Raw genomic sequence first — 12670 nt, 5'->3', positions numbered from 1 at the left:
CTTCTTTTTTTCCCCATGCCCACATTTACTGCATTTTCTTTTTGTATCCCGTTTTATTTGCAAATAATAATAATCCTACTATTTCAGCTAAGAGAAGCAGTAGTCTCTCTTACCAAAAAAAAAAATATATATATATATATATATATATATATATATATATATATATATATATATCAGCTCTTGCAATAATGTGTGGTCCTTAGAAAATTAACATTCATAATGGCGGCATGTTTTCATCTGGATAGATTACTTGGGAAAATTGCCATGGAACTCATTGGCCCGAGAAGCAAAGAAGGACTGAATTGAAGTTGAAGCAAAACCAGATTCTCGCTCTACTCAATTCAGAGACAGCAGGGGAAATCCCCCACCAACACCTGGCAGACGCCTGAAAGGACAGATTAATCACTAGCAGGGACTTGGGGGAGAGAAGTATTAAATAGGGGCCAGGAAGAAGCCTGAGGAGTGGGACCCAGAAGAAAAATAAGGAACCACAAAAGCCAGGCAACTTCAAAGAAAAGCGAGTCTTTCTGCGCCCCCCACCCCTCCACACATCCAGTACTAAATAAAGTCGCAGCTTTCGGTCCTGTCATTTGAAACTTTAGGTGAAAACGCTGTGTAAACTCGCAACTGATTTCAAGATGGACCAACCCAGAAAAAAAATAGGCGTGGCGGTACTTTGGGCGCGGTTGGACAGAAGCGCAATTCCTGGGTACAGAAGAAAGGGTTTGGGAATAAAAGGAGCCATCTCTTGGGGATGAAGAGCAGCTTCTCCCAGCTTCCCGCACACACCTGCAGATCCTGCCACTAGGAAACCGCGCCCCTAGGAGACAAAGACCAGAAGCTTGAGAATGATTCTTGCATGAAAGTCCTCCGGATTCTAGTAAGAAATTATCATTCTGTTAAATGCCTGGCACACAGTAGGACTTGATACATTTTAGTTATTGCTAGTCTTTTTTTCTTCTTTAAGAATAATACAAAAAGAAAAGAAAAAAAAGAAAGAAAAGAAAATACAATGGCCAAGTGTAGTGGCTCACTCCTTTAATCCCAGGGATCTGGGAAGTTGAGGCAGGAGGATTGCAAATTCAAAGCCAGCCTCAGCAATTTAGGAGGCCCTAAGCAATTTAGAGAGACCCTATCTCAAATTTTTTAAAAAATAAATCAAAAGGGCTGGGTATATGGTTCAGTGGTTAAGCGTCCCTGGGTTCAATCTCTGGTACAAGAAAGAAACACAATGGTTTGAGGCACAGAGTTTTGCTTAAAAGAGTCCTGAATTTAAATTCATGCTCAGATCCCATCTATTACCTCTTTGGTCTCTGCAGAGTAGATTGACTGCCACTCTAAAAATAGTTTTCTCAATGGTAAAATGGAATTAATAATGTCTATTAATGGGATTAAATTAGTTTATGTATGTAAAGACCAGCCCATGGTCAAATGGTAGCAGTTAAAATTATCATTTAATATTTATTTGTTGGTCTTTTAAAAAAATTCTCTACTCTTATTAAATTTCTCCTCCCTCTATAATATTTATTTAACTATGAGGAGGGATCATTTCTTTCAAGACAATTTGAAATCTATCCTCTCTTGATTTATTCATTCATTTTATTCACTCAATGATTTTTCAGTTCTGGGGATCAAACCCAGGGCTTTACATATGCCAACAAGTATTCTTCCACCAGTATATCCCAGCACCTTATCTCCATCTTTCAGTAGCCTCAATTTCCCATCTCTGTTATATTCATCCCTGTGTAGTATATCCATTCATGACCTCAATTATGGAGAACAGAAACTTAAGAAAGTATATAATAAAGTAAATAAAGCTCATAGGTCCTTTCATAGAACCTTTCTATGAACACAAAGAAGGAATTAATGAATATGAATGGATCCACAAGAGCATTATAGAGAATTGATTCTTCAGCCTAGTCTTGAATTATGAACTTCTTGAATAAGATAACCCTGGGTTTGAACCTGTGTTCTGCCATAGACTCACTGTGAGTTAACTAATATGGACAAAGTCAGTTTCCTCAAGTTCTCACTAAATATAATACCCACTTAAAATGTGAGTGGGATTAAATGAACTGATATATGTGAAGCCTACGGAATCAACTGACATTATCAATACCTGCTATTTTTCATTACTTCCTCCCCTTTCTCTCCTTCATTCTTCATTATCTGCTAATTCCTCCACCACAATTTTCTATCCTCCCCTTCATCCTTTGTTTAGTTTGGTGTCACCTGGAAACAGCATAAACCTCTTACTTACCAAGAAAAATATACAACCACTTGAGCTACAGGTTGGCCCATAAAAATGGTCTTCATGGAGATATTGGTCCATGGACAGTTTCTATGGTAAATTATAAATAAGTGCCCATATTGTTGTGATACATTTTAAATCACATATTCTACCTTTTTGAGAAAAGTGCAATGCAGGGTTGAAACAGAAATCTTGTTAGAAATCAGGATCAATTTTACCTAGAACATCCTCTCAACCTACCAATCCTGAAGACCATTTTGCTTAAAATGAGGTCTTACAATTAAGTGCTCTTTCACAATTTATCTTGTGCCAATCATCGAAAGCTTTTCCTGGTTCTTTATGAATTAAAATCTCAAATTTAATTTTCCCAGGTCAAGACTCTGTTTCAAATACTGAGGATTTCATTTCTTCTTGTCAAATGCCATACTAAGAAGGCACAAGGAAAACTGAAAGTTTGCTTCTCCAAAGAAGAAAATGTTAAGAGATAAATTAATCATAAGTGGTAATCTGTGAAAGTACCTCCCCTTTCTCACAGAACTGACCAGGGGATTGTGTTGCTTTGGCCAGTACTTTCTCTGCCTGGAAATCAAAGCCTGATCTACTGCTGGTGCTGGACATGTAGATTCAACTCCTGATTTCATCTATAGTGGAAACCATCTTTAGTCCCAGTCTGAGCTAATGTACTTCCTGCCTTTCTTCCAGGAGACAATTTTCTGACTAGTTCTCAACAGCATTATCTGTAACATTTATTGTCTCCCATCATTGTCACCTCCCATCATGCAATTGAGGTGGGCCCTGAAGAAAACATGCAATTCTTGCCCTCCAGCTGCTCCCTGTCTTGGTGCTTACCAGGTGCTGACAACCGAATCGCACAGAAAATGAATTTTCACTAAAAAGGACTACAAAAGAAAAGAGAGATTTCCCTCAGATTTGCAGAGTTCACTATGAACTGAGCAGAGTCTTTCTGAAGGAAACCTAGGGTGCATTCTCTACCTTGTGATGCACTGGTGTAGAGCAGGTAGGGGCATGAACTTCAAAGTGTCACTGTTTGAAGATAAGCTCTTCCAAAACTCAGCTGCATGATCTGGGCAAATTACTTAGCCTGTCTGTGCCTCCATCTCCTTCGCTCTAAAATAAAGACACTAATACCCATCCCATAGATTTGTGATGCGGATTATGTGAGTTACAATATGTGAACTACATGGCCTATGGTCAAATGTGAATAATGCTAACACTGACCACTGTTCTTTTTTTTTTTTTTTTTTTTTTTGAGAATGAGGAAATGTACAAAGGAGTCTACAGAATGCCTGTGTAATTACTTAATTCTATCTGGGAGGAGCATCCGCGTTTCAGACACTGCCTGGGAGTGATCTTGAGACATCTCGCTTTGTAATTGGCCCGTTACAATAACACTCAAGCGTGTGTGCGAGGCGAGGCGGTGCAGGTCTGGCTGCGTGGGTCTGTGTCTGGTCTGTAAACGGGGGCGGGATCGTGGCGGGTGCAGGCGAGCCCACACTGCGCGGCGGCTGGGACCCCCGAGTGTGAGACCGTGTCCCTGTGTGTCACCAACGCACACACTGATAGGAACCCCACTTCGACGTGCGTGTCATGGCTTAAAAATAGAGGCTAATCCGTCAGCCAGCGGCAGCAGCCGGGGCGGCGGCGGCGGCGACAGCGACAGCGACAGCGGCGGCGGCGGCGGCGGGAGAATCATGGCCGAGGAGCTGCCTGAGCCTGCGATCGGCCTCGGGAACTGAGACCCCGCACGGCGCGCGCGGAGAGGTACCGGGGCTGCGGCCGGGCGTCGCCTTCCCTTCTGGCTAGCGGGCTGCGGAGAGGAGCGCAGCTCGGGGCCATGGGGAGAGAGGGACACAGGGAGGGGGCATCCCCCGATCCGAGCGAGCTGTGCTGCCCTCGGCTCCCTCCCTCCCCCCAGCGCCAGGATGTCTGGGTTGGCAAAGGGCTGAGGCGACCACCATGAACCTGTTACAACCGAGACAGCAGACGGAGGAAGGGGGGGGGGGGGGGGGAACTGCCCCGGGGCCTCTCAGAACCGCCTGATGGGATTGGAGAATGCCCAGGGGCGTATCCCGGGACAGAATGGGGTTTCTCCACCACCCTCCTTCCCAAGAGGAGCGTCCCAGAGAGAGCTGTGTCCTACATCTGGTCGCCTTCCCTGCCTCCTCTTACCTTTCATCATGACATAGGCAGCAGAATCTATTAGGAGGAGAAAAAAAAAAAAAAAAAAAAAAAAAAGGTTGTTTGGGCATTTCTAAACAGTTATAGGGTCTTTAGGCCTGAAGAGAAAAGAAGAGTGGTGATGGTGGTGATGATGATGGTGGTGGTGATGATCATGAGAGCGGTGGTGGTGTTGAGGCAGTAGTGCTTTATTTCTGTGCTGTTTCTGACCCAGCTATTGAAAAAAAAAAAAATGATGTCTCTATCTAAATACCTTAATAGCCAATTATTCCTCCTGAGCTGGGATCCTGAAACCCCTGTTTCTGATGTCCTGTGAGTACTTGGCCTCTACTGGCCCTGGAAAGGGAGAGCTGGGCCCCGGCTGCCACTGTGGGATGAGACACAGTGTGGCCATGGATAAAGATGGCCTCTCACTGATGGGCAGTAGGTTTTAGTCCCTTGGGCAGAAGTCAGGAAAGGAAATGGGAGGAGGACTGCAAGTCAATCCATCATTCCAAATACTGGGGAACATAAGTGTGACAGGAGGAAGAGGGATAGGGGCCCATGTACCTGTCTGCCTAAAGGTTCCAGGGTAAGCCTCAAAGGCTGACCCTTCCCAGCTGTAAAGCTCAAAGCATGACTCTAGTTTCACAAACGCCAGCTGCCAACAGATATTCTGAAACACATCTGCTAACCTCCTGGTTGGAGGCCCCCCTGCACGCTGTGTAGGATCAGTTGATTCTAACAGCACTGAAGAGTGTCTGAGTCCCTGGGCCTGCAGAATCTTCATTTTTCCCTTTTCTTCTCCCTCTACAGGCCTGAGGCCTCCACCTCTCCCCCTCCAAACACAGAGACACAATATTATTCATGTATTTAACTCAGAACGCCTGCTTTGACTCAGAATTCTCACCTTTAAGGTGAGGTTTGAGTATGGTTTATCTGTTATGCATATAGATTGAGTCCTTCTGTTAGCTCTTACACTGAGCAAGTATTTTCCCAAACTTACTCTCCCTCTTTTTTGCTGTTCTTCACTAACCCAGTCCCTCCCCACAAATATTTCCTATTAACAGGCATATCTTTGAGGCTGTGCAGGGAAGGAATGGGTTAAGGCACTTCATCTCCCTGGAACCAAGGAAACAGGCCTGGCATATGCCATGGCCCCAGCTGCCTTGACTTTCTGATAATTTTCTCTGGAAGGGCCCAAAGCCACCCCCATCTGCATCTCAGCTCCCTAGACTCTCTGCCTATAGCCTTAGGCAGATGAGGCCCAGATTCAGGCTGGCAAGAGCCCCAGCAGTGGGTACAAGCACTCAAACGCCAAGTGTGTGAGTGTGTGTGTGTGTGTGTGTACTGGCAATGAGGGTGGGGTGGTAGAGCAGAAACCCAGCAGCTGGGCAGCTCCCTCTTCCCGTAAACAAGGACATGTGACTCTCCCACCTCCTTGTGTGGCAGAGCCAAAGAGCTCAGTGAAAGGAGCTTCTGTGGCTTGAAGAAAAAGGCAATCCTGATGGCCCTACCTTCTCTTCCTTGAGGATCCTCTCCCCAGGGCCTGGCCCAGCCCAGTTAGCAGGAAGGAAAACAGCTGCTCTGGACTCACTCAAGTGTGTCTCACACCTTCCTTTTTCAGCAACAGCTACCTGGTGACCAGCCCCATCATCACCACAGCCATCGTGCAGCTGCCACAGTTCCTGCTGCCTCTAAGATGTGCCCTGGTAACTGGCTCTGGGCCTCCATGACTTTTATGGCCCGCTTTTCGCGGGGTAGTTCCAGGTCTCCTGTTCGCACTAGAGGGAGCCTGGAGGAGATGCCAACTGTTCAACACCCCTTCCTCAACGTCTTTGAGTTGGAAAGGCTCCTGTACACAGGCAAGACAGCCTGTAACCATGCCGACGAGGTCTGGCCAGGCCTCTACCTTGGAGACCAGTATGTACGGGGTAAACAGGGATCATGGCTGGATGTGTGTGTGTGTGTGTGTGTGTGTGTGTGTGTAGAAACGAGGATGGCAGACAGACACTAAGTTGTGTTGTTGGTTCCAGATTAAGGATTGAAGGGAAGGGGGAACACAGAAAATAAAAGCTGGAGGGTTTGGGAGAGCTTAGATAGGATTATCAAAATGCCCAACTCAGGATTGAAAAACTCTTGTTCAAATAGTAACGTTATTCATTTAGCAAACACTTAGTATTGAGTGCCAATGCTGCGTTCCAAGCACAGTAGATGACTTCTCTGACCTTCCATCTGTTGTGCTATGACCCTGGATAAAGATAGTCACTGGGAGCCAGGAACAGTAGGTAGTAAGCCCAAGGGGTTCATCTCAAAGCCAAAGTGTCTGCAGAGTCTGTAAATTGGAGGCTGTGGAGAGAGGAACATCAAAGAAAGAGCAAATTCTTCTCTTCCTCAGGGGCTCTATGGTATGCAAGGATTTTTTTTTCACATGTATTTTCACTCTTAATCTTCACAACAGCCTTGAGAGGTAGGTGATAAGGAGGAAACTGATGCTCAGGGAAGTTGTAACTGGCCAACCATCACATGAGTCTCACGAGCCAGCACTTAAAGGTTCTTTCTACTTTCCACTTAAGGAGTTTGCACTGGGAAAGCACTTGCCCTGACATATGACCATTTTGCCTGAGAGGTGTCTGCCACTCAGCTAAAGGGTATGGTCTTGATGCAAACTTGAAAGTGAAATTATAAAACCAGGAAAATGTGAGCCATGGCATAACAGGGAAAACAGAAGAGGATTCTGGGTATCAATGACAGTATAAAGTAATTGGAAGGTTGGGTATGAAGAAGTATCAGAACCATGTTTAATGTCCCATGTAATGTCAAAGATTAGCAGGGACATTAAACATTTTTTTTCTTATTTTTTTACTTTTTTGGTGCTGGGGATTGAACCCAGAGCCTTGTGCATGCTGAGTTTGAGTTGTATCTCTGAGCTACAGCCCCATTAGGTATTTCCTCTTGATGCTCAGATCCTCTCTGCAATATTTATGGAATATTGATGGATATACAACATCTAATATCCTCTCTGCAATACTCAGTGGTCTCCTTTTCCTGCTTGAACACCCCAGTGATGGGAAATGGCTCGCTCCTGAGGTGCTCCAACCTTTCTTCAGTTAGATTCCACTGCTAGTATGTCCTGTTCATAGCCTGAAAGTGAAATCTGTGACCCTATAGCCTTAATCCTTTGATCTTATTTCTACCCTTTAGGACCCTGCAAATCAAGGAAAATCCCACTTCCTCAGAGCACCCCTTCAATATTTTCTTATGGCCATTTTCACCCCTCCTCCTTAGTCTTCTCCAGTCACCCTTAGTTCTCTCAACCGTTGCTCACAGGACAAGACTTCAAGTCATTGCCCGTCTTCCTCCCTTCTGGGGCATTAGTAAGTAAAGTAGAGGCCTGGAGCCCATGATAGTACCTAGGCAAGAAATGGCCCTGACACCCTGGCTTCTCTACTCTCCCTCTAATTTCTGTTCAACACAGGGACATGGCCAACAACCGCCGCGAACTTCGTCGCCTGGGCATCACCCACGTCCTCAATGCCTCACACAGCAGATGGCGAGGTACACCTGAGGCCTATGAGGGACTGGGCATCCGCTACCTGGGTGTCGAGGCCCATGACTCGCCAGCCTTTGACATGAGCATCCACTTCCAGACGGCTGCTGACTTCATCCACCGTGCACTGAGCCAGCCAGGAGGTAGGAAGGGAAAGCAAAAAGGAGGAAAGATCAATGAACATGGAGCTTAGGAGAAGCCCAAGCGTTCAAGTATGGAGAGAGATTTTAGCCACATGACAAAATGCTCTGGATATAATGTTAAGGAAAGAAAACTATTCTCTCAAGTATTTTTTTTCTTCTCAAAACAACACAAAGGAAATCACACAACGTTGAGTGGCAAGTTGCACCTGGGTGGTGAGAATCTGGGTGCTATAATTTTTTAAATTGGGGGTTTTTACATATTTCTATGCTTTCCAATTATTTTTACCTTCAGCATGGTAAAAATGCTTTAGCGGTCAGGAAAAAAAAAAACAGAGTAGGTCCTTTGAATTCATAGGTTCTGAATCCATGGATTCAATCAACTACTACATATTGAAAATACTTGAGGGAAAAAACTAATGAACATGTACAGATTTTTTTTTATTTCTTGCCTTCATTTCTTAAACACTACAGTATAGTAAGTATTTATATAGCATTTATATTATATTAGGTATTTCGATAATCTAGAGATGATTTAAAGTATATAAGAAGATGAACATAGGTTATATACAAATACTAAACCCCGTTTTATGTAGGGGACTTTAGCATCTACTGATTTTTGGTATCTTTGTGGAATCCTAGGACCAATCCACCTTAAATATTAAAGAAGGACTATGTATGAAAATATAAATATATTCAATGATTAAGAGAAATAGCAAGATAAAAGGGTAAGGGGACCAGAGGCAATGCACATGACTGCCGTCCCTGCTACTGAGACAGGAGGATTTTGGAGCCAGGCATTTGAGGCCACCCTGGGCAATATAGCAAGACCCAGTCTCAAAAAACACAAAGGGTGGAGAGACTGAACAGGGCTTGACACAAGGGTGTTTCCTATTGATCCATTCAGCAAATATCAATGGAGTCCCTACCCTGTGCTAAGCTTGGTTTCTCATTAATGATGAGTCTACCCTTGCACCCTTTTCAGTTTTATGGACACTGAGGTACTGCATGACCTCTCCATCCATTTCTGCAGAGATTTCTTCCCCTTTGTTGAGGATCTGCATGTCTTGGTTTATTTTTGTATTTTATTCATTGCAGTGCTGGGTATTGGACCCATGACCTTGCTCATGCTTAGCATGATATACCCCCAGCCCAGTATCTTCATTCTTTTATTTTTATTTTTATTTTTTGAAGAAAAAGGAATAAGCCAGGCATGGTGGTACATGCCTGTAATCCCAGTGGCTCAGGAGGCTGAGGCAGGAGGATCGTGAGTTCAAACCCAGTCTCAGCAAAAGCAAGGTGCTAAGCTACTCAGTAAGACCCTGTCTCTAAATAAAATACAAAATAGGGTTGGGGATATGGGTTAGTGGTTGAGTGCCCCTACGTTGAATCCTCAGTACCCAGAGGAGGGGAAAAAAGAAAGGAATAAGAAGGTTTATTGCTAGAAAAGGAGAAACATAGGGGACTCCTGACCCAGAGACTGTGATTCTGCCTACCAGGATCTTCATGCTTAACACCACTCATCGGCACCTGTTTCTGTCTCCACGCACCTCTACTTATCTGTCCTTGTCACCTGTCCTTGTCACACTCTCCCTGGCTTCCTCCAAGCCACCTCAGTCTCCAGCTATCTCTTTGTGTGTCTCTTTGCAGGGAAGATTCTGGTGCACTGTGCCGTGGGAGTGAGCCGATCTGCCACCCTGGTGCTGGCCTACCTCATGCTGTACCACCACTTCAGCCTTGTGGAGGCCATCAAGAAAGTCAAGGACCACAGAGGCATCATCCCCAACCGGGGCTTCTTGAGGCAGCTCCTGGCCCTGGACCGCAGGCTGCGGCAGGGTCTAGAGGCATGAGAGGAGGGGGAAGAAGTCAGGTCAGGTCCCTGGGGAGGCTCTGGCTCCCAGCTGGAGGAAGGAAGCCCAGGTGGCAGGTAACAGATGACTCAAGTGGCCCATTCTCTCCTAGTGACAGGAGAGTGAATGCTCAGGGGTGGAGCCTTCGAGGGAGGGGATAGGAAGTCAGGTTTGGAAGTGAGGTTGGTGGCACCCAGGGACTTTTGACCAGGGAAGGAAGCAGGTAGACTGCAGGTGGAAGATGATCCTAGGATCTGATTCAGGCCCTGCTGGATTCCAGCTCCCAGTGATGCACGGTCCCCTCCCCTCTTTGTGCTCAAGTGTCCCCCTCTCTCACTTACCAGGATGAAAGGGCCCTCTCTGTCCTGTGTCTGAGCACGGAGTTAGAGATGCACCAAGCACAGATGTGATGGTATAGAATTGTGACAGACGGTGAAGGGATGGTGTGAGAAGCTGTGAAACCAGAGGGAGAAACCCACACAGACTTGTTACTCCAATCACAGGAAGAGTAGGTGTGTGCGGGTTGGCATAGTGCTTGTGAGAGCTGCTTGTGATCAAGAGTATTACCGAGGTGCATGACTAGCTGGTCATTCACTTACTGGATTCAAGTGTCTGAAGGAAAAATAAAGATGATGGAAAAGAAGAGCGCTTCTTGGTGTCTTCAACAATTTGAAAGAGTTCTATTTCTCTCTCTTTTGGGGATCCCAGCCTTGCTGGGGGATGGCAGCAGTTCCTGACCCCCTCCTTTTGGTGCCTTCCACCACCTTGAAAACCTCCACCAGTTCTCGGGAAACCCTGGAAAATCTTGAACTGTTATTTCCAGAGATTCCACTAAGAGGCAGCAGAGGACCAAAAACCTCAGCTCTGCAACCACTTCTTGTTGCCTAGAAAACACTTCCTCCATCTTCTAATCTTAAAATAGGTCCCTGTTCATAGGCTCAAATGCATAAGAAATATGTTTATTTTTTTTTTAAATCAGCCTGATTTCCATATAAGCTCCCCATTCAGATCAGATAACATTCTGATGAGAAATCCATCCCAACTGTAAATATACATTTAGGGGTTTGTATTTTGTCTGGTGCCAAGGTATGGAGGGGGCGAGGGAGACGTGATGTAATTGCTTTCTCTTCTGATCTTTACAGGCTTGCTTCAGAGGAATGCAACACAATCCTATTAGTAAAGTTAATCAAAAATTAGACTTGGAGCTGGGAGTATACCTTAGTGGTAGAGCATTTGCCTAGTACATACATGACCTTGGGTTGTATGCCCAAAACCACCCAAAAAAAAAAAAAAAAAGAAAGAAAGAAAGATATAAATCCAATTATAGTCAATCAGTTTTGATGAGTATTTTTTCTTTTAATTCATCTCTTCTGATGGCCCTTCTCATGGTTTGAAGCCAGCTCTCATGGTTGGCTTCTGTCTTGCTACTTTGGGCCTAGCAGGTCTGATTGCTACTAGTAATCTATGTTTACTGTATTTCCAGTTTCCTCACCAGCCTTGCCCATACTGGGATTCCTGTAGGAACCAGAACTCCAAATCTCTCAGAATTTGTAGGTCTCAGTGCTCCAGGCTAAGACCTATAAGATGAAGGCGAGCAAGCTCTATTAGTTGGAATGTCAAAATTCTATCACTGTTAAGAGACATATTTATCTAAGAGATAGAATGAGGACTTCATTAGGTAATATTGATTTATTATTATTATTAGTTGTTCAAAACATTACATAGCTCTTGACATATCATATTTCATACATTTGATTCAAGTGGGTTATGAACTCCCATTTTTTCCCCGTATACAGACTGCAGAATCACATTGGTTACACATCCACGTTTTTACATACTGCCATACTAGTGTCTGTTGTATTCTGCTGCCTTTCCTATCCTCTACTATCCCCCCTCGGTAATATTGATTTTAATTGAAATGTGTTGATTTCCTATCAGAACCATGGACCAGATGAATTACATTTAACTAAAAAGAATTACACATAACTCAAAATAACTCATGCTCTTAGAAAGACGAACTGCAACTAGAAACAGTTGGGTAAAGAAGACAATTGTCGTCTCCTTTGTTTTGGCCTAGAAAGGACAGTACTATGTATGTAACTGAACAGCCACAACCATATTTGTTCGGTCTGATTATTCCCTAGAGTGTTCATGATGAATAATTTGAGAATTTAATTGTAACTTCTAGTAAGGAATTACAGTTACTAAAATACATTAAACCAAAGAACAGGCTTCCAGATGATCCGCACAGAACAGATTCTGTACTTTTATTATTTAAAGAAGCATATCATTGCTATGCCAGGGCACTCTCCTATCTTTACAAACTCTCGTCTAATTCTCATAAAAGCCCTGTGAAAAAGGTATAATTGTCATTGCTTAGGAACAGAGAGTCAAGGTTCCCTAATTTGCTCAAGGATGCACAAAGAGTAAGTGGAAGAACTAGAATTTAAAACTGAATTCTCTGGCTCCAGAATCTGTGTTTACCCATCACACTACTATACTGAGCCTCCAGCCCCACCCTTGAAGGGTTTATGGAGGATTTCCCTGTCTATTCTAGAGATTGTGACCCTTCCAATGTGTATCAGAGGGGAGAGGGAGCCCACAGCGTGGTATTCACCCAAGTAGAATCAGTCCCAGCCTCCAAGCGGGCTCAGGGTAACACCTGTCACAGGTTGTGTATCACCCCTATCTCCCAAACCTG

General features: G+C 44.4%; 1 protein-coding gene across 1 annotated transcript; it reads left to right on the top strand.

Moving 5' to 3' along the window:
• The first annotated feature begins 3697 nt into the window (after positions 1-3697).
• DUSP26 (dual specificity phosphatase 26) lies at positions 3698-10615 on the top strand. Its single transcript, XM_081269470.1, has 4 exons — positions 3698-4033; positions 6057-6352; positions 7908-8122; positions 9770-10615. The coding sequence occupies exons 2-4, from the start codon at positions 6132-6134 to the stop codon at positions 9967-9969; spliced, it is 636 nt and encodes a 211-aa protein (XP_081125596.1). The 5' UTR covers positions 3698-4033; positions 6057-6131; the 3' UTR covers positions 9970-10615.
• Positions 10616-12670: the final 2055 nt, after the last annotated feature.

Source organism: Spermophilus citellus (assembly GCF_964194105.1).
Source record: "Spermophilus citellus genome assembly, chromosome: 16".
Taxonomy (NCBI): Eukaryota; Metazoa; Chordata; class Mammalia; order Rodentia; family Sciuridae; genus Spermophilus; species Spermophilus citellus.
The sequence above is the reverse complement of the archived record's forward strand: the minus strand, read 5'-3'. Positions and strand labels throughout refer to the sequence as shown.

What these genes read in the sequence shown, in the direction of transcription:
- DUSP26 (XM_081269470.1), top strand. Translation starts at nt 6,132, where the DNA reads ATGTGCCCTGGTAACTGGCTCTGGGCCTCCATGACTTTTATGGCCCGC. An exon ending in GGCCTCTACCTTGGAGACCA is followed by an intron (nt 6,353 to 7,907) that starts GTATGTACGGGG and finishes TGTTCAACACAG; the next exon opens with GGACATGGCCAACAACCGCC. An exon ending in TGCACTGAGCCAGCCAGGAG is followed by an intron (nt 8,123 to 9,769) that starts GTAGGAAGGGAA and finishes GTCTCTTTGCAG; the next exon opens with GGAAGATTCTGGTGCACTGT.